The sequence below is a fragment of the Anser cygnoides genome, chromosome 34 (assembly GCF_040182565.1).
Source record: "Anser cygnoides isolate HZ-2024a breed goose chromosome 34, Taihu_goose_T2T_genome, whole genome shotgun sequence".
Classification (NCBI taxonomy): Eukaryota; Metazoa; Chordata; class Aves; order Anseriformes; family Anatidae; genus Anser; species Anser cygnoides.
In genome coordinates, this window is record NC_089906.1 from 1,564,320 (window position 1) to 1,586,915 (window position 22,596).

General features: G+C 63.4%; 3 protein-coding genes across 9 annotated transcripts; 1 reads left to right on the forward strand and 2 right to left on the reverse strand.

The window, feature by feature from the left end:
* Nucleotides 1-622: 622 nt before the first annotated feature.
* On the reverse strand, nt 623-4,077 carry LOC106049447 (macrophage mannose receptor 1-like). The gene is made up of 8 exons (XM_048055348.2): nt 3,596-4,077; nt 3,174-3,269; nt 2,976-3,080; nt 2,777-2,836; nt 2,280-2,675; nt 1,664-1,809; nt 1,061-1,170; nt 623-969 (listed from the first exon to the last, which is right to left on the reverse strand). The coding sequence occupies exons 1-8, from the start codon at nt 3,804-3,806 to the stop codon at nt 843-845; spliced, it is 1,251 nt and encodes a 416-aa protein (XP_047911305.2). The 5' UTR covers nt 3,807-4,077; the 3' UTR covers nt 623-842.
* LOC106049440 (zinc finger protein 436-like) lies at nt 2,948-7,358 on the forward strand. 2 transcript variants are annotated; one of them, XM_048055342.2, is made up of 2 exons: nt 2,948-3,089; nt 5,550-7,358. In XM_048055342.2, the coding sequence occupies exon 2, from the start codon at nt 5,605-5,607 to the stop codon at nt 7,108-7,110; it is 1,506 nt and encodes a 501-aa protein (XP_047911299.1). In that variant the 5' UTR covers nt 2,948-3,089; nt 5,550-5,604; the 3' UTR covers nt 7,111-7,358. The 2 variants fall into 2 exon arrangements, with proteins under 2 accessions (XP_047911299.1, XP_047911298.2); XM_048055341.2 differs by lacking the exon at nt 2,948-3,089 and adding an exon at nt 4,222-5,265.
* Nucleotides 7,226-22,552, reverse strand: PNPLA6 (patatin like phospholipase domain containing 6). 6 transcript variants are annotated; one of them, XM_066986528.1, is made up of 36 exons: nt 22,307-22,402; nt 21,296-21,365; nt 21,146-21,208; nt 20,315-20,402; nt 20,006-20,088; nt 19,830-19,927; nt 19,607-19,747; nt 19,242-19,401; nt 19,082-19,162; nt 18,678-18,806; nt 18,506-18,586; nt 18,282-18,402; nt 18,105-18,188; nt 17,572-17,678; nt 17,296-17,487; nt 16,763-16,840; nt 16,311-16,516; nt 16,049-16,180; nt 15,851-15,974; nt 15,663-15,776; nt 14,997-15,072; nt 14,697-14,837; nt 14,324-14,387; nt 14,084-14,252; nt 13,832-14,014; nt 13,630-13,748; nt 13,334-13,490; nt 12,897-13,013; nt 12,714-12,783; nt 11,729-11,845; nt 9,621-9,769; nt 9,395-9,547; nt 8,543-8,659; nt 8,202-8,298; nt 8,009-8,118; nt 7,226-7,748 (listed from the first exon to the last, which is right to left on the reverse strand). In XM_066986528.1, exons 1-36 carry the CDS (start codon nt 22,366-22,368, stop codon nt 7,683-7,685), a joined length of 4,119 nt encoding a protein of 1,372 aa, XP_066842629.1. In that variant the 5' UTR covers nt 22,369-22,402; the 3' UTR covers nt 7,226-7,682. The 6 variants fall into 6 exon arrangements, with proteins under 6 accessions (XP_066842629.1, XP_066842628.1, XP_066842630.1 ...); XM_066986527.1 differs by lacking the exon at nt 22,307-22,402 and adding an exon at nt 22,415-22,552 and having other exon boundaries at nt 18,105-18,402; XM_066986529.1 differs by lacking the exon at nt 22,307-22,402 and adding an exon at nt 22,419-22,450 and having other exon boundaries at nt 18,105-18,402.
* Between the last annotated feature and the right edge of the window lie 44 nt (nt 22,553-22,596).

Here is a 22,596-nt window from a genome sequence, read left to right on the forward strand (position 1 = left end):
GGGGATTTAGGGAGGCTGAGGCAGGTATTTGGGGGGCTGGAAGGTGTTTGGGGAGCCTAGGGGGGTATTTGGGGTGGCTGGGGGGGGTATTTGGGGGGTCTGGAGGGTGTTTGGGGAGCCTAGGGGGGTATTTGGGGAGGCGGGGGGGGGGTATTTAGGGGGTCTGGAGGGTGTTTGGGGAGCCTGGGGGGGTATTTGGGGGGTCTGGAGGGTGTTTGGGGAGCCTGGGGGGGTATTTGGGGGACTGGGAGTGATTTGAGGAGGCTGGGGGGGTATTTGGGGAGGCTGGGGGGGGATTTAAGGAGGCTGGGGGGTTTTGGGGGGCTGGAGGGTGTTTGGGGAGCCTGGGGGGGGATTTGAGGAGGCTAAGGGGGGTATTTGGGGGGGGGTCTGGAGGGTATTTGGGGAGCCTGAGGGATATTTGGGTGCCTGGGGATGATTTGGGGAACCTGGGGGGCGGGGGGGGGGGGGCAAGACTCCCCCATCCCATGTCTGCAGAGGGCTCCAGTGTAGCTTCACCCATGAAACCACCGCTGCTCCCCCGGCGGACACCGAAACCCAGAGCCACCCCACACCCATCCACCCCACGCCGTTGGGGTCCCCATCCGATCGGGGGCCTCACTCTGCGCACCCGTTTATGGTCCCACAGGGCCCCCCGGTGCGCCCCCAACGCCGAATCCCGCCCGGTGCCTCCTTCTGGGACCCGGGGTGGAGGTGCTGGAGGCCGAAGCTGCGTGCTGCAGTGCTGCAGGTCAGACGTGGCAAGCGGAGACGGGCTTTGGGGAGCCCGGAGCAGGGGGAGTGACGGGGACTGGGGGACCCTCGAGGTGCCCCCCGCAGGCTCAGGGCTGCCCCTCGCACACCCAGGGGAGCTGGCTCGTGCAGGGGTAGTCGAACCACGTGCCGTCCTTGCGGACCACCGCGCAATTCTCCTGCTGCCCGCCGTTGGGCTCGTTCCTGTGCCACGAGCTGCGATGAGGGAAGTGACACAGCTTAGGGGTGGCCCCCTCCGCGTCCCCAAGCCCCCGTCACCCTGTCCCCGGCGCCCATTGGGCTGTACCTTTGTTCCCTGGGCAGGATGGTCCCGTCTGCCCGCTTCCAGGTGCCCTCGACCTCTTTATCCGTGATGCCCAGCCAGGAGGAGTCTCGCAGAATGGTCTGGATGTAAGTCTGGGGGCAGAGGCGTTGTCACCCAGGTGCAGAGCCCCCCCCTCAAGACCCCTGCACATCCTTGGGGACAGCTGGGGACAGCAGGTCTCGGTGCCAGGTAGGTCCCAATGCTGCTCCCGCACCTCCCCACGCTGCTCTGGCCACCACCAGCACAACCTCTGCCCAGGAGTGAGGAGACGTGGGGGAAATTTGGTGGTTTTTTTTGAGCTGGGGGACAGTTAGAGGATGTATGGGGTCAGGGATGGCAGGATTAGGGCCTCGGAACACCGGAGCAAATTTAGGGTTAAAAAGGACAGAATTTGGGTAAAAAGTAGAGTATCTGAGTATTTAGAGAATAAAAGTAAGAGCTAGATGCACAGCAGCATCCTCCCATGGGAAAAGGTGGTGTGGGGTGACCTCAGAGCAGGCCCTAAAGTTCAGGACAGGGGTTTGGGGGTCCACGAGAGGCTTCCAGCTGCCCCCCCTCACGGGGGCCGGGATCTGTCCCCCTTACCCGCTCCTTGGGGCTGTCCACCTCCAGGAGCCGCGTGCCCAGGGCCAAGCAGAAGCGCTGCGCCGACTCCCAGGTGCTCGTCGTCGCAGAGTGGAAATAGCACGAGTCCTCGAAATAGGTCCAGCCTCTGGAGCAAGGGGGGCAACCTGGGGAGGGGAAGCAGAAAGGGGGTCACCCCCCAGATAGGGCTGCGGTAGCTGCCAGGGTCCCCTCTGGGTTAGGGGTAGGGTTAGAACCCTGATGGGTTTGGGGTTAAATCCTATATATTTAGGGTTAGGTCTGGGTTGAGCCCCATTGGGGTTTAGGCTAGGTTAGGATTAGGTTAAATCCTATATATTTAGAGATGTAACTGGGTTCGGGTGCCATTAGGGTTTGGGTTTAGCTTGAGTCCTCTATATTTAGGTTTACAACTGGGTTGGGGTTAGCTGGGCTAGGACTTCACTAGGGTTTGGACTCCTTTAGGGTTAGCTTAAATCAAATAATTTAGGATTAGGCCTGAGCTAGGGCCTCGTTGCAGTTTGGGCTTCTCTTAAGCCACATCCCTTCCAGGCTGGGGCTGTGTTTCAGCCTGTTAAGGGTCGGGCAAGGCCCTAAATATCCACGGTCAGGAACTGACTGGAGCGTGAGCAGATGTTGTCCTTGCTCCCGTGGGCGACCCAGCGGCTCCACTCGCGGTCCCCAATGAAGAGCATCACGGTGTGCTTCTGGTTGTTGCCGTAATTGAAATAGAGATCGTGGCCGGCCAGCGCCAGCAGCGCGCCGTCGCGGCACTCCCAGCGCTGCAGCCTGCCGTCCTCCCGGCACGGCTGCAGCCACACCGTGGACAGGTTTTGCCCCCTGGCCGCCGTCACGCACGAGCGGGACCCCGCCGTGCTTCGCAGCCGGTCCCCGGGGAGCCACTGGAAGCGTTGCGCCGCCGCCTCGGGCCGGCACGTCGCCGCCGTCAGCTGCTGCCCGCGCGCTTCCACGCACTTGTTGTGCGCTTCGTTGTACAGCAGGAAGGGCGCGGAGGCTGTGGAGAGGGGGACGGTGATGGGGGGGGAGGGTGCGTGGGGCCCTGGGACAGTGACACCGTGGAAATGGGGAGGGGGGGGACGCGGCACGGCCACGCACCCACGTTCGGCGGCTGCTTCGCCATCTCCGCTTCGTCCAGGGCCACCGTCAGGGCTGCGACTGGGGGAGGCAAAGGGTCACCGTGCTGCGGGGGTCCTATTGCAGCCCCCCAGCCCCCCAATTACTTTAACTCTGCCCCCAGCAGCCCCAGCATCATCTCCCGGGGTGGGGGAGCTGCCGTGCCCCCCCCGGTACTCACTGCGCCGTGAGCCAATGGCGAGGAGGAGCACGTTGAGCAGCACCGAGACCCCCAGGGCCGCGGCACCCACCAGCACCAGCCTCTCCTGGGAGCAGCACGGGCGCGCTGGGGAGGGTGAGTGGGTGACGATCGGTCCCGACGGGGCTGCAGGGCCCCGATTCGGGCTGCACAGCCTCGTCCCAACAGGGATGGGCTCACCTGGGGGGTCAGGAAGGTGCTTGCGGCTTGGCACGGCGATGGGGGGGTCGAGGGGCTCGTATGGGTTCTCCTCCATAGGGCACGGGTCACTGCAGGCTGGAGAAGGGGCAGCAGGGATGGTGTTCGTGGGGGATCCCCCCCCTCTTGTGCCACCACCAGCCCTGGGGACCCTTGTCAAGCACCACGATGAGGGCTTCCCCCCCATGTCACCACCCTGGGGACTCCCCCATTGGGTACCAGAGGTGGGAGATGAGCCCCAGGGCTCCCCTGTGGGCAGCGGGGATGGAAATGGGGATCCCCTTTGGTGCCACCATCTGCCCTGGGGACCCCTCCTCAGATCCCAAAAGGGACAGGCTCGGGGCATGAACTGGGGACTGCTGGGCTCACCCCCACCCCAGCCAGCACCCCAGGGTGTTCCTTACCTTCCTTGCCGCCAGGCCCCAGCACCCATTTTTGCCCTTCCCTGGGCTGGCTGGGCTCGATGTTGCCGTACATCATCCCCGCAGCACCGCTGAGCTCTCCCCACGGGTGTCCCCACTGATAAGGCATGAGGAAGGGGGGGGCCCGGATGCACCCCTGCCTTGGGATGGGCCTCAGAGGGGTCCGCGAGCACCCACAGCTTCCTCCCCACATCCCGGGGCTTGGCCGGAGGTGACACCGCCTGTGATGGTCCCCAGTGATGTCCCTGCGGGGTCTTGGCACAAGGAAGGGTCATGGAGCCTGCAGGCTGCACCCATGGGTGGCACAGCGGGGACCTGGGAGCACCCATGACAGTATCCAGCGTGTCCCCATGCCTAGGGTGCACCATGGGGTGTCCCCAAGCCTGCTGTGTGCCCATGCCCAGGGTGTCCCCATGCCCAGCACGTCTCTGGTGTCCACCCACACCCAGCTGCACCCACACCCGTCCCAGCACCCGTGGGAGATCTGGGTGACCCCAAGAGGACAGAAGGAGCACTTCGGGGGGGGGGGGGGGGAGGACAGGAAGGGGGGGGGACGGACACCCAGCCCCATGTCATCTCCGGGGGTGCAGGAAGAGCTGGGTGCTATCAGCACCCACCAGCCTCGGCCACAGCTCCCCAGCCATGACCAGCACCCAGCTTATCGCGCCCAGTGGGAGTGGGCACCCGCTGTGGTGGTGACGGGTGAGCCGTGGTGGCTCCCACGGTGGAGCCAGATGTGCCGTGGCAACATTGGGTATTCCATGGTGGTGGAGGGTGCCCCATGGTGGTTCCGAGTGTCCCATGGTGGTTCTGGGTCACTCGTAGTGGTGCCAGGTGTCCCATGGTGGTTCTGGGTGTCCTGTGGGGGTTCCAGGTGTCCCATGGCAGTGCCAGGTGTCCTGTGGTGGTTCTGGGTGTCCCATAGTGGTGCCAGGTGTCCCATGGTGGTTCTGGGTGTCCTGTGGGGGTTCCAGGTGTCCCATGGCAGTGCCAGGTGTCCTGTGGTGGTTCTGGGTGTCCCATAGTGGTGCCAGGTGTCCCATGGTGGTGCTAGGTGTCCCGTGGTGGTTCTGGGCGTCCCGTGGTGGTTCTGGGTGTCTCATGGTGGTTCTGGGTGTCCCATGGTAGTGCCAGGTGTCACATGGTGGTTCTGGGCATCCCACGGTGGTGTCGGGTGTCCCATGGTGGTGTCGGGCGCCCCGTGGTGGTGCCAGGTGTCCCATGATGATGGCTGTCCTGTGGGCTACCCCATCGCAGTGACGAGTGTGCCGTGGCAGTGCCGGGCGTCCCCACGCCTGTCCGTGTCCCCCTGCCCGTCCCCGTCCTCCCCCCGCGATGCACGTCCCCACAAGGACCCCCCAGGCCCCCTCTCCCCTCCCCAGGAGGGATCCCCACGCCCACGCGTGTCCGCGGCCCCCCGGGGCTCTGCAGCGCGTCCCGCAGCCCCCAGGCGGCGCCGCAACGGCGGGAGCGGAGCCGCCGAGAGGCGGAGCCGAGCGCAGCCGGGACCGGCACCGGCACCGGCACCGGGGGGAGCCGGGGTGGGGGGACCCCAGCCCCGGGGCGCGGCGCTCGGGACCGGGGCACACGGGACCGGGAGGAGCCGGGACCGGGGAGCAAAGGGAGCGGGCAGCGGGAAGCGAGCGCTGCAGGTAAGGGGGGGGGGGGGACCGGTACCGGGGAGGAAGGGGCGGTGGGGGGGGGGGTGCTGGGCCCCGGTTACCGGGGGATGTAACGGGGAATGGGACCGGGCTGTGCCCAGTACTGGTGGCCCCGTTGGCAGCTGGGCCCGGTCCCTGTCACCCCGTCACGGTACCGGGTGGCTGGCGGCCACCCAGGGTGCCCCCGTTGAAGGCGGACGTTGGATCCACCGCAGCCCCAGGGTGACACCGTAGGGTGCTGCCTGCTCACCGCCCCCCCCCACCTTGTGCCGCAGATGGGCCCGGGAAGCCACCGGGAGCACCGAAGCCACACCGGGGTGCCATGAGGGCATGGACAGCGGCAGCACCGGTTTGGGGTCACTGTGCCAGCACCGAGCGTTTGGCAGCAGCGCCGAACTGACACCCAGCAGGCAGGACCAGGCCGACACCAGCAGTGCCGAAACGATGCTGCGGTGTTGGGCCGGGGCTGATTTGGGGACACAAGGCCAGGACCAGGCGGACACCAGCAGCGCCAAAGTGGGGACGCGACGCCGCGACCCTGCTGACAGTGGCAGCACCGATTTGGGGACGCGAGGCAGGGAGCGGGCGGACACCGACATCACCGAACCGATGCTGGGGTGCCGGGACCGTGACGATGCTGGCAGCTCCAACCCCGTGCCGGAGCACCGGGATGTGGCAACCACCAGCAACACCAATTGGGGGCCACGGTGCCAGGACATGGCTGATGCCGGCAGCACCAAACTGGACCCATGGCCCCAACGCGAGGATGCCAGGGCAGAGCTGAGACAGGGTGATGGCAAGGACCCTGCCACCGTGGCTCGTCCCTTCTGCTGCAGGGCGTGCGGGAAGCGCTTCGGTGCGAGCACCACGCTGATGCGGCACCAGGCACTGCACGGGGCCGAGCGCCCTTTCTCCTGCACCGAGTGCGGCCACGGCTTCTGCGACCGGGCAGCGCTGGCCACGCACCAGCGTGGCCACACGGGTGAGCGACCCTTCGCTTGCACCGAGTGTGGCAAAGCCTTCGCCGGCAGCGCGGGGCTGCTGGTGCACCAGCGGGCGCACACGGGCGAGCGTCCCTTCGCCTGCGCCGAGTGCGGGCAGCGTTTCCGGCAGAGCGCCCACCTGGCCCAGCACCAGCAGGGCGCCCACAGTGCGGGACGCCCACACCGCTGCCTACAGTGCGGCAAAGCCTTCGCCCTGCGTTCCACGCTGGCCCGGCACACGCAGACCCACACGGGCGAGCGGCCCCACGCCTGTGGCGAGTGCGGGCAGCGTTTCCGGCAGCGGGCGCACCTTGCCCGGCACCGGCTGGCGCACACAGGCGAGCGGCCCTTCCCCTGTGGCCAGTGCGGCAAAGCCTTCGCCCTCAGTGCCACGCTGCTGCGGCACCAGCTGGTGCACACCGGCGAGCGCCCACACCGGTGCCCCGACTGTCCCCGCGCCTACACCCAAAGCGCCTACCTGGCCCAGCACCGCCGCAGCGCCCACACCGGCCAGCGGCCCCACGCCTGCCCCGAGTGCCCGCGTGCCTTCGCAGACCGTGCCAACCTCCTGCGGCACCGCCGGGGCCATGCCGGTGGGCGGCCCTTCGCCTGCGGGCAGTGCGGGCAGCGCTTCACCCAGCGGGCCAGCTTGCTGGAGCACGGCCGGCGGCACACGGGGGAGCGGCCGCACCGCTGTCCCCAGTGCCACCGTGGCTTCCGGCACCGCTCAGCACTGCTGCGGCACCGGCGGGCGCATGCTGGTGAACGACCCTTTCCCTGCACCCACTGCGGTCGCCGCTACAGCCGCAGCTCCAACCTCCTGCTGCACCAGCGCGTCCACACGCCCGACTGATGCCGGAGAAGCACCCATGGGTGACACTGGTGCGGCTGTGGGGATTATTCCTCCCTGCTGGTTTCATACAGCGTCTGTCTTGCACTTTGCTGCGGCCACGGGCACCACAGGGGCATTTGATGGTGTCATCTGGTGGTTGTTGTCTGCTGGCCACCGCCAGCCCCCAGCCTTGAAGCTTTATTCCAGCAGGAGAAACAGTACCAGGTTTGTTTTAAATAATAATAATTAAAAAAAAAAAAAAAAGAAAATATACAGCAGTCACTTCTCCCCCCACCACGAGGTCGGTCCTGCGGCAAAGCAGGGCATGGCCAGGCCACGGAGGGGGGATTTGGGCCAGTGCAACAGTGCAGGATGGTGGAAAAGGAGGGGAGGGGTCCCTGGAGCCCCCGTTGTCACCCCAGCTTGGGGACAGTAGTGGGGACAAGCCTGGGGCGGGTGGGAAAGTGCCACGGGGCTGAGCCCTGGCCAGGGAAGCGGCCATGGAAGAGGAGGTCGGGGGGGCCCCGGGGTGCGGAGGTAGTGCCAGGGCAACACCCGGGGGTACTCTTGGGCTCCTTCGGTGCCATCTGGGCTCACGTGTGGGACATGGAGGAGGCTCGGGCTGGGCTTGGGCGGTGCCGCAGGCTCTTCTCGTCCTCCTGGGGAGAGAGGGGATACGTGGGGGACAGCAGGATGGGGACACGGCGCAACACCCGTCGGCTCCCAGCTGGGCAGCTCTGCCCCATGTAACCCCCTCCATGCACACCTTTGGGGGCCTCCATTTTGGGGGTTCCCCGCAACTGGGGCCAGGATCTGCCCCATGTTACCCCCTCCATGCATGGGGTTGTGGCACCCTTGGGAGCCCCCAAGCTCTAAGAGGCCTCATTTTGGAGGGTCCCTGTGGTTGGGGAGTACTCACAGCCTCCAAAGTGCCAGCTCCGGGCCACTCAGTCGGGGCAAATGCTTCCTCCTCACCCCGCATGAGCTCCGGCCCCTCATCCTCGTACTCAGTGAGGTAGTCGGACTCCTCTGGGAAGGGAAAGGGGGGGGACTCAGGGTCAGGCCCCGAGCCCAGATCAGGCCCCCAGCCCTGCACCCTGGCCCCTGCTCACCGTCCGCATAGCCGTCCGATGGGTAGGGCTTGGCGGGCTCGATGCGGGAGATGATCTCTGCCAGGTCCGTGAAGCCAGCGCTGGGGCATGTGAGCACCTACGGGGCAGGGGGGAAATAGAGGGGAAGGTGTGTGAGATGTGCCCCCAACCATGAGAGGGGAGAGGATGGGGGACGTGAGATGGGTAAGGCAGTGGAAGGGTACTGGGGGGGGCAGTATGGGCAAAGAAGGACAAAAGCTGCTCAAGAGGTGTGAGGGCTTGGGTGGCCCATGCCAGGATGCCCTGGGGCAGGTCCCATGCAGCCACTGCCACCTGCAGACCCCGGTGCCACCCCTGCTCACGTCCATGCGTTTGCTCTCATAGAAGTCGGCCGAGCGCCTGTCCTTCACCATCTTCTCGATGATGTCGCCCCGGCTCCAACCGTCGAAGACCACCTTGCCGTGCTGGTACCCCACGTCCTGTGGGGAGAGCGACCGCAGCCCGTTGGTGGCCTGGGCACCCCAAAGGATGGCCCAGGATTCCAGCTGATGGCCAGGACATCCCATCCGATGGCATGGGACACCCAATTGATGGCTGGGGCACCCAACCGATGGTCAGGGCACTCCCAAATGGTAGCCAGGAAACCCTAAACAATGACCTAGGGACCCTGAATGATGACCCTGGTACCTCAAATGATGGCCAGGACACTGCAGTTGATGGCCTGGGCACCCTGAATGATAGCTTGGGCAACCCGAGATGATGATCCAGTCACCCCATTAATGGCCAGGGCACCCAAATGATGGCTTGGACATGCAACTGAAGGCAAAGACATCCCAACCAGTTGCTGGGGAACCCTAGAAATAGCCAAGATGTCTCAAATGATGGCCTGAGGTATGCTGTTAATGGCTAGGAGACCCAATCAATGACCAGGGTACCCCAACTGATGGGCCAAAGCACTCCTAAATGGTGGCTGGGTCACCCAGTTCATTGCTGGTTGACCCTACCTGATGACCAGGACACGCTGCTAATGGTCTGGATGCTCAACAGATGCTCAAGGTACCCCAATCGTTGTCAGAGGTACCCCATTAGTGGCTGGGGCATCCCAATCAACACCCAGAACACCCCAGATGATGGCTGAAAAACCCCAACCAATGACTTGAGACACCCTATTGATAGTCCAGGCCACCCCCTCAGCCTCTCCATCCCTGACTCACGTAGATCTCGTCGAACTTGCCGAAATCCATGGTCTTGAAGCGGTCAATGGGGGGGCGGATGTACTCGCAGTAGGAGCTGGACTTCACCACCTCCAGCTGCCGCACGCATGACACGTACGCCAACCGCGACTGGATCTCTGCCATGTCGGGCACCTGTGAAGACAGAGAGCTCAGCACCCTGCCTGCACTGTCCCCACTGGTGTCCCCACATCCCGCTGCTCCTCACCTTGACTTTCTCAGCCCAGGGGTTGAGGCGTTTCCAGAGCAGCCACCAGCCTGACAGGCTGTCCCCGTAGTTGCACAGGTCCGTCTCGTCCTGGCTGCCCACATCGATGGCGATCACTGTCTTGGCACCCATGTTGCGGGCGATGTCGGCTGCAGGGTGGGAAAAGAGGAAGCTGGGTCGGCAGCACTCTGGTTTTCCCCAGTCCGAGCCCACCACAAGAGGCGGTGGCACAAGTGGAGCAGGGCGAGGGATTGTTCCTGACCATGGGCTGGATGGCAAAGCCATGCTGAGGGCTCATGGGGGGACGAGGAATGTCCCGTGGGTGCTGGACTTGGGGGCAGGAGCCCAGTGGCATGATGTGCCAGTGGGGAGCAGAGCGGCATTGCAACCTGCTGCATGTGCAGAGGTGACAGGAGGGTGCAGGCAAGTTGCGGCATCCACGGTGGGATAAGAAGTGTGGAAGGACCCCCATGAGGGCACCCAGTGCCAAGGACACCAGGATATGATGCAGGGCAGATGGAGACGGCTTGAATGTGGAGGAAGATGGAGATGTCCCAGGAGGACACCTGGTACTGAGGACATCAAGAAATGATGTTCCAACAGGGAGGAAGGTGACTTGCATGTCAAGGATGGAGATGCTCCAGGAGGGCAAAAGACATCAAGAAACGATGACTCAGGGTGGCTGAAGTTGGTTTGTGCATGAAGGAGCACAAAGATGTCCCAGGAGGGCAGCCAGTACCAAAGACACCAAAAGGTGTAGGATGGAGGGAGGTGGCTTGCAGAGTATATTGATGTCCTGGGAGGGCACCTGGTGTCAAAGACACCAAGAGATGGTAACAGATAGATGGAGCTGTCTTGCATGGGAAGGAGGACAGAGATGCCCAGGGAGGGCATCTAGTGCTGAGAACACAAGGATGAGAGGATGATGCAAGATGGATGAAGGTGGTTGGCATGTGAAGGAGCATGCAGATGCTCTGGGAGGGCACCAAGTATCAAGGATGCCAAGAGATGATGCAAGATGAATGGAGACAGCTTGCATGTGAAGAAGGATGAAGATGCCCTGGGAAGGCACATGGTACTGAGGACATCAGGAGAGGATGATGCAGGTTGGATGAAAGGGGTTGGCAGAGGAAGGAGCATGAAGATGCTCTAGGAGGGCACCCTGTGCTGAGAACACCCAGAGGTGATGCAAGACAGAGGAACATTTTTTGTACATGAAGAGCGAAGATGATCTGGGATCATCTTGGTGCTGAGAACACCAAGAGCTGACAACACTGTGCGAGTTTTGTACATGAAGGAGGATGAAGATGCCCCAAGAGGACACCCAACACCAAAGTATGATGCAAGACAAAGGGCCACGTCTTGTATATGAATAAACATGAAGATGCCCTTGGAAGCCGCCTGGTGCTGAGGACACCAAGAGACGACACAAGACAGATGGACGTATTTTGCACGGGAAGTAGGATGAAGATGCCGAGAGGGCACCCAATGCCAAAGACACCAAGAATCAATGCAAAACCATGCGAAACAGCCCAAATCCAGCCTCAATGGTGGATTGAAGACCACTGAAGACCCATCCCTTGGTGGGCACATGGCTCCCACTCAACCGCCCACCACTGGGGCTGGACCTGGAGCAGCATCGGCTGTGGCAGGCGGTGGCGGTGATGCTGGTGGGGCGCTACTTGCCTGGCAGGTTGTTGATGTAACCACCGTCCATCAGCAAGTTGCCGTCCTTGGGGTCGCAGAGTGGCGGTAGGTACCCAGAAAGGGTCATGCTGGCTCGCACGTACCGCCAGAGCGAGCCTGCGCCGGCGGGGAACAAACGCAGTGAGCACGGCCCACCCCACGCCTGCCTGAGCCCCCCAGGGGGCTGCCCCTCACCCCTGCCCTTGCCTGGGGACATCTGCACCCCATGGGAATCCGGTGGGCACTCATGGGTGGCAGAGGCACCCACCGGGGCGGCACGCACCCTGACTGGCCATTTACAAAGCCTAGATGGCTCCACCTGAGATGGGATGTGGGGTTGTTTTGTGTGTTGCTTTTTATTTTTGGGTGGGGAAAGGGGTTGTTTTTGGGGGGCCGGTAGCCCCGGAGAGGGAGATGCTGACCTGGGACATTGTTAACATAGCAGCCGTCCACGAGCCAGTGGCTGTCCTTAGGGTCGCAGAGCGGAGGCAGGTAGGGGGTATAAGATGCACTAGCTCGGACGTAGCGCCAAACACTGCCTGCCGGAGGGAGAGGACACCGTCATGGTCCTGGGGGGACGGGACATGCGCGAGCCCCCGGCAACAGGTGACCGAGGCTGCTGGCACTGGTGGGGTGTTTTTAGTCCCAAGAGCGAGCCACTCTGGGGAAAACACCTTGGCCACACTGGGATGGGGAATGACAGAGGGTTAGGGATGGTGAGTGGGAGTTAGTTGGCATTAGAGGCCAGAGGAGCAGGTGGAGCAAGAGCCAGGCTGTCTACAAGCCACCGCGTGCGCCCCATGGACGGCTCAATGTCCCAGGTGAGCTCCAGCACCAGGCAAGGATGAGGGGCAGCCACCACGTTATCCCCACCACTGCCACCGCGTGGTCCCCATCACCACCACTGCATTGTCCCTATCACAATGTCCCCATCACCACCACCACGTTGACCCCACCACCAGGTTGTCCTCACCATCACATTGTGCCCACCACCATCACATTGTCCCCGCCATCATCACATTGTCCCAACCACCACCACCACGTTGTCCCCAGCAGGACAGCCCCACACCCCCATGCTGTGAGTGAGGGTTACTGGGGTTAGTGGTGAGCAGATATGTTAGAGGGGACGTGCACACTCGGGGGGGGAGCTCCGCACCCCAGTTCTGTTGCCAACCCCATCAAGGACGTGGGGCATAGCTCAAGGGAGCTGAGCTTTGCTGGTTACCAGCATTGCGTGGCCTTGGGACACCACCAATGCCTGGGCTCCGAGCCCTTTGCTTGCCAGGATGTGTCCTCCCCCAGCCAGGTGACAGTGGCACCGTTTTTGGGGTGCCGGTAAGGAGGGTCCCCACACAGGGAGACACGGTGGTGCCAGAGAGCATCCCCAGTTCCCTGGGGAGCTCTTACCGTCCGTGTGCACCCGCATGGCCGAGGCCGTGATGTCGGTCGTGACGTTGAAGTAGGGAAGCCAAAGGTCCTGTGGGGACAAGAGGAGGTGGGTGACATCGTGGGGACAGTGGCAGTAGGGTGGGGAGCCAGTTGGGACCCCCTGTGGGTGGGTGCAGCCCTGGGAAGGGCTGTGCGGCGCACCTCGATCTGCTTGTCCTGGAAAACCTTGTTGATGCTGGCATTGAAGGCTGAGCCCGAAAACATGGAGGTGATGGGGTAGGTGAGATCCAGGACAGTCTCGAACACCGAATTCATGCACTGGAGGAGGAGGTAGGGGAGGAAGGAGGAGGAGAAGGAGAAAGAGGAGGAAAAGAAAGAAGGAGAAAAAAGGAAAGGAGAAAGAAAAAAGAGGAGACGAAGGAAGAGAGAAGGAGAAAGAAAAGAAGGGAGAAAATATAAGGAGGGAGAAAAAGAGGAAGAAGAAAAGGAAGAGGAACAGGAAGAAGAGAGGAAGGTGCTTTAGAAACACCCTGGCCATGGCTGGCCCCAGGCAGGCAGGGCACTGTGCTGGTGTCCACCCAAAACGGCGATGGTGAGGGCCTGGTGCGCGCCCCTGCCCAGCTTCGCCAGGCACCCACCTTGGCCCACTCGCGTGCTCGCTGCTTGGTGCGCACGGCGCTGCGCTCCTCGGCATACAGCGCCCCGATGAAGGAGCCGATGGAGGTGCCACCAACCATGTCAATGGGGATCCCCGCCTCCTCCATCGACTTGATCACCCCGATGTGTGAGCAGCCCCTGGCCGGGGGGAAGCAGATGGAGGAGACGAGGTGGGGAAAAATAAAGAAGAAAGTGGTCACTGGATAATAATGACAGCGGTCACGGGAGCGGGACACCCATCCCGCTGGGTCGCATCCTGCCCCAGCACAGCACCCACCTGGCTCCGCCGCCCCCCAGGACAAGGGCAATGGTGTTACCGGTGAGCACCCGCGCCAGGCGGGAGAAGTCGCTGTGCCGATCAGCACTCTTCTCAAAGACCTTCTCGTACATCTCCCGCTGGGGGACAAGGAACAACGGGTGACGATGGCAGCAGAGTGCAGGGGACACCCGGGCTGGGGACGTGCGGCAGTGGCACCTACCAGCTTGGCGGGGCTGCGACGGGAGAAGACACGTCGGGGACACTTGATGTGCAGGTGGCCCGAGCACCAGCTCCGCATGTTGAGCCACTCAACAGTGCGGGACGGGCTGGGGCCATCCTCGCGGTGCAGGAGGACCAGCTGCTTCAGCGCACGCACTGCCGTGTTCTCCAGCATCTGCTCCAGCTGCAGAGGACATCAGCGGCATGGCGCTGCGTTGTCCCCGCCACGCGCACCCCGCCACGCGCCCCTCACCTCTCCCAGCGCCGGCTCCTGGTCGCCCAAGCCTACGATGAGGATGCAGTCAGCCTGACGGATGCAGCGCACGGTCCACGGCGTCAGGGTGCAGTCGGTTTGGTAGAGCACGATGCGGTGGATGTCTTCTTGCTGTGCCAGCCAGCCCGACAGGCGATACTCCTGGATGCTGCCAGGATGGAGGGGTCAGATGCGGCATGGCGTTGGGTCACCAGCAATGTCCCTCCTGCCGGGAGTTACCTGTCAAGCGCCGAGGAGCCAAGTCGAGCGCGAATGATGTCGCTGGTGAGGAGCAGTGTGGGACCTGGGAGAGGTAGGACCGTGGTCACAGGGATGTCATGTGGCCATGGTCATCACCAAGCCATGGTCACCACCATGCCATGGGGACCCAATCACCACCAAGCCACAGTCACCACCACACCATGGGGTTCCAGCACCCTTCCATGGCCATTGGCATGCCATGGAGCTGTGGTTACCACTGTGTCATGGTCACTGTTACACCATGGGGCTGCTGTCAATGTCATATCATGGCCTGGGGGACCATCACACCACGGTCACCTCCGTGCCATGGCCACCACTGTGCCGCAGTTGCTGCTGCCATGCCAGCACTCACCAATGGCGTTAAGTGCGTGCTTGAGCTCCAACGTGAAGGCGGCTGTGGGCACATCGTCACACACCGGCAGCACCGCCACTGTTGACAGGTTGCTGGTAGGGTTGGTGGGCTCCGAGCTGGAGGCCATGCCCAAACCAGAGCCTGCATGAAGAGAAGATGCGGTGGCAGCAGGAGGACAGCATGACAGGGCAGGGGACACTTTCTGGACTCTGCTCCGATGACAGCCACCAGCTCCAGGAAGGATTCCTTGGCACCCCTTGTCACCTTGTCCCCACTGTCCTTCATCCCTTTGGGACCCACCTGCAAAGGGGCCGCGGAGCTGCTGGAGGTTTCCCAAGATCTTCTGGCTCAGGAGGTGGATGAGACGGGTGACAACCTGTGGGACAAGGACGGGGACAATCATCAGAGCTGGCGGGGCTCCCTGAGCCAGAGACATATTAACTCCCCGGAGCAAGACCAGAACCAGCATTCCATGTGCTTTTTTGGGTGCCACCACCACTAACACCCATCCCTGGGGACCTCAGCGAAGAACATCCCTTTAGGACACCAGCCTTTTTCCCCTGCCAGCTCTCATCACTGCCTTAATTATTTAATTTAAGATGATTTTAATGGGTGTCAGAACCACCAGTTGGGATACTGGGACATGCTCCTTCCCCTGGAAGGACCAGCAGACCCTGGCATAGGGATCTCCAACATTGGAGGTCTCCAGACTTCAGCAGGACCAAGCCATGGACACCAGCACCAGCATCTCTCCAGCCTCTCATATCTCACAAAATGTTGAGGTTGGTGAAGTTTCAAGACTTCCCCTGAGGCACGCCTCTGCCATGCTCGGGTTGATCCCTTCTCCATTTTGGGTTTTGACAGAGAGGATCCATCCCACGTGATCCATCTTCCCATGGCGGTACGGTTGGGACCCCCCAGCACAACCCATTTTGCTCCCACGGCAGGGCAGGATTTTGGGGATACCTGGGGGTATCGACGCTTGATGTTGTTCAAGGTGCCCTCAGGCAGCTTAGCCAGCTCTGTGTCTCGGACTGCGTGGACCGTGGTGGCACGGGGCTGCCGGGTGAGGGCTTCCACCTGGAGAAGATGACGTATAGCTGAGACATATAGCCAAGATGTATCGCACGCCCCAGCACCAGCACGGGTCTCACCACGCCGATGAGGTCCCCGCGGCCGTACTCCCCAATAAGCTCCTTCTTGCCGCTGCCCTTCTGGATGACGGAGCGGAGGCGCCCGTTGAGCGCGATGTAGGTGCAGTCTGACTTGTCGCCCTGCCTGGGGACGCCACCAAAGAGATGTCACCCCTGTGCTAAGGGGGTCCCCACCGAGCCGAGGTGGGGGGCACCCACCTGTAGAGCGCCCGGCCGGCCTCCACTGCCATCCAGTCGATGGCGAAGTCCATCTGGCGCACGAAGGGTGACATGCGGGCAGCCACGGTGTGGGCGACACTCAGCACCACGCTGGGCTGCTCCCGCATGATCCTATGGACCGACAGCAGCTGGGGGACAAGGTGGTGGCCCCAAGAGATGCCACCACCATAGATGCTGAGCTGTGTTCAGCCCAGAACCCCCCTCCAGCACCAAAACCCCTTCGTTGGTGCTTGGGACTCACTCGTAGAAGTCCGATTTGGAGATCTTGAGGAAGGTGCAGTCACGGTTGGCCTTGATGGTGAAGATGAGGGGCTCGCCAGTGAGCACAGCCAGCTGCCCCACCATCTCGCCAGGCTGCGTCAGGAAGAGGCAGACGTCCTCCGCCTTGTCGATCATCCTCTGGTACACGTGCAGGCAGCCCCACAGCACGAAGTGGAGGCTCACGTCCTGCCAAAACGGCGCCCTGTCACCAGGACCCTGCCTCGATCACCCCCCGGGGGCAAGGGGTCCCCACCAGCAACGCTTGGGGTTTCTTCTGCTCCTCTTCACTTGGGGTTTTGCACTCTCAGCAGCTCCAGGGATGGTCCCTGTCCCCCACCACCCATACGGCAGGCATAGGAGGTGCAGCACCCCATGGAAATATGGGGTAGGGAGAGCAAGATGTCACAGCAGCCCCGCAAAACCCAGACCCACCTGGTCCCCTTGACGGGCAATGACCGTGCCAGCTTTCGCATGATGGAGCAAAACGCGATTGTTGAGCAGAGAAGGGTCCTGGGTGGAAGAAGGATTTCACGTGAGGTGATAGGGACCACCAGGAAGCCAAAGGAAACTACCACAAAGTGATTGGGACCACCACGAGACCACAGGGGCCTGCCACGAGGTGATGGGGACCCACCATGTTGTGATGGGGACCTACCATGAGGTGACGAGGATACCACAAGGCCACAGGGGCCCAACATGAGGTGATGGGGACACCATAAGGAAACAGAACCCTCCAAGAGGCCATGGGGGACCACCATGAGACAATGGGACCCACCAGGAGGCAACGGGGAGCACCATGAGGCGATGGGGACCCACCATGAGGTGATGGGAGCCTACCACAAGGGGACGGGGACCCACCACAAAGCCACGCAGGCCCAGAACAAGCTGACAGGGAGCACCACGAGGCAATGGGGAACCACCACGAGGCCAAGATCTCCCCTCGCCAGCTCCGTTTGCGGTCTCACCTCCACCTTCATCAGCTTGACCAGCTCCCGCTTGGCAGCCTCAAAGATGGCACTGGTCTGGCGGCCCTGGTAGGGCCCAAAGGGCCAGTCCCCGCTCGCTGAGTCGTCCTCGCAGTAGTTGTAGCGGTAGACACCCGATGGCTGCTCCTCCACCGTCACCGACTTGCGCTCCTTGGGCTCGTGTGAGACGGACTGAGGGGACAAGGGACAGGTCCAGCACTGGTCTGCGTCGAGGCGGATGCGGATTTGGGAGGATGTAATTGGCCACGGCCTTACCCGGGAGAAGGCGGCCATGGCGCCGGTGCTGTCCTCCTGCAGCGACACCGAGATGCGGCCGCGCTCGTAGGCCATGTCAAAGTCGGAGCGGGGACCCTTCTGGATACCTGCGCCCCGCCAGGGAGGGGACAGGATGGTCACTGGTGGGGCACCGGGACCCCAAGCTGGGCGCAGGGAGGGATTGCGAGGCCGGAGTGGGGCATGCATGAGGCTGGGAAGGGGGGATGATACATGGCCAGGGGGGCTGCAACAACACTGGGGGGGCTGCATGAGCCCAGAGTGGGACATATGACCCTTAGGGGGGCTGCATGACCCTTGGGGGGCTGCATGAATCCAGAGTGAGAAGAATGACACCTGGGGGGGCTTCATGACCCTTGCGGGAGGTGCATAATCCTCGGGGGGGCTGCATGAGCCTTGGGGGGGCTGCATGACCCTTGGGGTGGTTGCACGAGCCCAAAGTGGGACGCACAACCCTCAGGAGGTGACGCACGAACCCAAGGGCCCCCCCTTCTTTCCTCCAGCCCCCGACCCACCAGAGATATCCACTGGCATGGAGATGCAGCGGCTCAGCAGCGGCGGCGCAGGGGCATCCAGGGCTCCGGCTTTCAGCGGCTCAACTGCGGGACGAGACGGGCATGAGAGGCCTCCTGCTGTGGGGTGGGGGTTCGGGAGGGTAAGGGGGGGTCTGGTCACCCCACCCCGGACCCTACCCAGCTCCATTTGCCTTTCCCTGCCCTCTTCAGCGGCGCTGAGCCCCCGCTTGCTGTGGCGGACGGGGCTGGTGCGGGTGGCGTGGCCGGGCTGCGGGAAGAGCCGCAGCGGCTGCATCTCCTACAAAGGGGACGCGTCACCAGCACAATGACAAGGGGTGTCCCCCTTTTTAGGGGGACCCAGACAAGAACCCCATTTTCAGGAGGCTCCCCCCCATGCTCACGTGGCTGAAAAGCTCGTTGGTCAATCCCAAGTAATTGTGCAGCGCCAGGAAGGTGACGCGCTGCAAGCGCACCATGATGATCTGCAGGGACCAGAAGGCATCAGCGTCCCTTGTCCACCCCTGGGGACACCCCCCCCCCCGCCCCGTGTCCCCTCCCTGGTGCCAGGCTCACCTGCACCACCCGCACCAAGCTTTCGGGGTATTTCTCGAAGACGGCTGAGAAGGCTTCAACCGGCAGCCGCAGCACGGTGGAGTCCTCCGCCGCCCGCGCGCACACCGTCCGGTACGGCCGCTGGTGGCCCTAGGGGACAGCCAGCGGTGGCAGTGTCACTGCCAGGATGGCGAGACACCCCCCTCCCTGGCTTGGAGGGGGTATGAAGGGACAGCTGCAGCCACGGTTGGTGTGGTGGGGTTTGGGGATGGCCACGCTTGCTCCGGGAGAGGTTTGGGGACAGCCCTGGTTGGGCTTGGGGACAGCCACGGTCGGTTTTACTGAGTTTGGGGACAGCCATGATCAGGTTGAGGGGACCCCCAGTTGCCTGGGGGAAGGTCTGGGGACAGCTGCAGGGCCAGTACCGTGATGACATCGAGGATGCTGAGCAGGCTGTGCACGCTGTCTCCGGGGAACACCTCTTTCATCACCGTCTCCTTTCCGTCCTACACAGCACAAACCGCCCTGCTCTTACAGCCCTGTCCCCGCAGCGTCCCCCTCCTGTCCCCAGCCCTGTCCCCGCACCGGCTCGGTCAGGAGCAGCTCCAGCTTGCCATCCTGCAGCACGTAGATGCTGGTGTCGGGCTGACCGGGTCGGAAGACGTAATCCCCTTGCTGACACTGCTGGAAAACCATGTGCTTGCAGAGCTCCAGGAACAGCGGCTTCTCAAAGTGTCCCAGCACCCTGTGAGGATGGGGACAGCAGGTGACACCAAGCCTGACGGGCACCACATCAAAAAGTCACTCCAGCATCCCATCAGCTCAGCACCAGGGGATGCAGAGAGGAGAGCATCTTCCGAACGCCCGTAGGTCCATCGCCCCATAAAATGGCTTCGGGGTGGGGATGGTGGGGCCAGATCCTGAACCCAGGGCTGGATCCTGAACCTCACCGGACGTTTTTGAGCATGTAGAGCACCTCGGAGGGGAGGTGGGAATTGGCCACGTCAAATTCAGTCAGGTCGGCTTCCAGCACGGAGGGCGGGGGCTCCTTCAGCTGCAGCGTGGGCAGCTCCTTCTGGATGCGCAGGAACCTGAGGGGACAGCGAGGTGACAGCGAGGTGACACCGGGTTCTGCCACCGCCCGCCACCCGCCTGCCAGCGGTGGCACCTCACTTTTTGGCAATGTTGAGCATCTTGAGCTTCTTCTTCATGCGGGGCCGCGAGGTGCTGGAGATGGTGGTGTCCACCAGGGAGGAGGTGGACTGGGAGACCTGGCGGGGACCGAGAGGGGATGTCACACACCAGTGACACCAGGGAGATGCCACCCCCACTGCCACCCCGAGCGTCACCTTGCGCATGATCTTGCGCCCGTAGAAAAGCACCTTGTCCCTCTTTCGGAAGCGGTATTTGGGTGTCCCCTGCGCCGGGACCTCTGGATAGCAGGAAGGGGACAGGTTAACGGGGCACGGCCCTGTCACCCCGCCACTGTCACCTACCGGAGGCCACCCACCCCGTGTCACCACCCTGTGCCCCCCCGCCTTGTGCCACCTCCCCGCGTGCCCATTCCTCTGTGCTTCGTGGAGGAAACTGAGGCATGGGTGGCGCTGGGGGCGTCACTCTGTGCCATTCCCCAGGGCCACTGTGGTGTTGTCACTCACTCTTAAGGCGCAGCCGCCGGACCAGCACCACGATGGCAGTGGCGACGAGGACCGCGAAGAGGCTGAGGCCGAGCATCACCCCCAGTACCTACGGAGGGAGACGGGATCCCCATCAGGCCCCTGGACCCCCCTGTTGCATGGGGACAAACGTGTGGGGTGACCGATGGCACTGCCACCCTGGTGACGCTCACGGAGGAGAGGTGCTTGACGGTGTTGGGGACCAGGATGGTGTGCCTTGGGGTGTGGGGACAAGAACTTGTCCTCAAAGGGGCTAAGCAGCATCGGGAACCAGGACAGTGTCCCTAAAGGCATGGGGACAAGTTTGTGTCCCCTTGGGGGTGCTCAACAGCATCAGGACCAGGACACTGTCCCTTGTGACATGGGGACAAGTTTGTGTCCCTTCAGATAGGCTCAACAGTTCTGGGTACGAAGATGCTGTTCCTGGGGCATATGGGGACAAATTCCTCTCCCTTAGGGCACGGGGACAAGTTTGTGCCCCCCTGGGGGTGCTCAGCAGCACCAGGGACCAGGACACCACCCCCAAGGGAACAGGAACCACTCGGTGTCCCCCGGGGCACGGTGACAACCTCGCAAGCCCTTAGGGGCGCTCAACAGCAGCCGGTCCAGGACCGCGTCCCCAAGGGCACGGGGACAGGTTTGTCACCTTCATTTCCCTTAATGGCATCAGGCACCAGAACGCTGTCCCTTGGGGCACAGGGACACACTCGCGTCCCCTTGGACTGGGATGTCGGGGACTGGGACGCTGGGGGTCAGGATTTTGGGACCAGGACGTTGTCCCCGAGGGCGTGGGGACGAGTTGGTGGTACTCACCGCCCCGGTGGAGAGCTGCTCGTCGGCAAACAGCCTGGGCAGCACGGCCGTCAGGGACGCGTCCTGCGGGGACAGGTGGCTGAGCCCCAGGGCGGGGGACACCGCGGGGTGGGGACCGTCACCCCATCCAGCGGCAGTGGCGTTTCCTACCTCCGCCTCCTCCTGCGGCTCCGACTCGCCCTGCCCCATGGCTGCCGCGGGGCTCTGCCCATGCAGGAAGCTGCCGAAAAAGGGGGAAAACGGGACAAAATAATTCGGGGTTCGCCGTACGGGGACGCGCAAGCAGAGCAGTGACGGTAGGACGACGTCCCCAAATGGGGCGATTCCGCCCCGATTAAATGCACGGGGGTCACAGCAGGGAGGGTCTGGGGTGTCCCCAGGGTGTCCCCGTGGCGCTGGGTGGCACGGAGGGACTGGGTGAGGACTTCTGTGTCCCTCTGGGGACTTTTGTGTCCCCTCTCCCAGCGGGGAGAGGAAGTGGTGGCAGGAACCATCGGGCGTTGCGACAGCCGTCAACGCCATGCTGAGGCCACCGCTGGTCCCCGGTGTCACGCGTCACCCCGGGTGCCCCCCCCGCTGCTCGCCCCACTGGCACCCGAAGGGGACGGTGCCACCCCCGGCGTCCCCCGTCCTTCCCAAGGACGCCCGGGGAGGTGGCGGTGGCATCGGCAGGCACCGGCGCGGGGACGTCACCGGCACATGTCACCCCCTGCCACCGCCGCCACGGGTGGGGACAGCGTGAGCCAGGGCCCCCCCTGGGGGTGACAACTGCCCCCCCCATGGCTTCTACCCCCCCCCCCCAGGCCAGTATTGCCCCCCCGGCTGGTTCTGCCCCCTACCTAAGACAAACCGCTCCCAGCATTGACACCCCCCCCCAAGGCCAGCATTGCCCCGCATCCCCCCCCGGCCTGTTATTACCCCCCCGACCCTTTAATACCCCCCCCCCCCAAGGTAAAAATCTCCCCCCCCAGCTAATAATACTCTCCTCCCACCCCTCATACAGACAATATTGCCCCCCCAAACCCATACTCCCCCCCCCCAAGGGCTAACGTTGCCTCACCCCCACCCCCCAGGCGTTATTGCCCCCTCCCCAGGCTAATATCGCCCCCCCCCGGGGTATTGCCCCCTCCCAACATGCCCCCCCCCCCCGACTGGCACTACCTCCTTCCCTCCCCCTCCCAGGCGGTAAATCCCCCCGGCCGGGCCGCTGGAGCGCCCTCCATCCCCCCCCCGCCTCCGTTACCGCCCCCCCGGGGGCTCCGCGCTCACCAACCGCCGGTCGCCGCCTCCCGCCCCGCTCCGGCCTCGGCGGCGGCCCCCGCGGGGTCATGGCTCCTTTAAGGCCGCCCGCCCTCCCCCGCTGACGTCACGGGGGAGGAGGGCGTCCAGGCGGCGCCGCCATCTTGGGAAGGTCCGCCGGCAGACTGAGGGGAGGCCATTGGGGAGCGCGG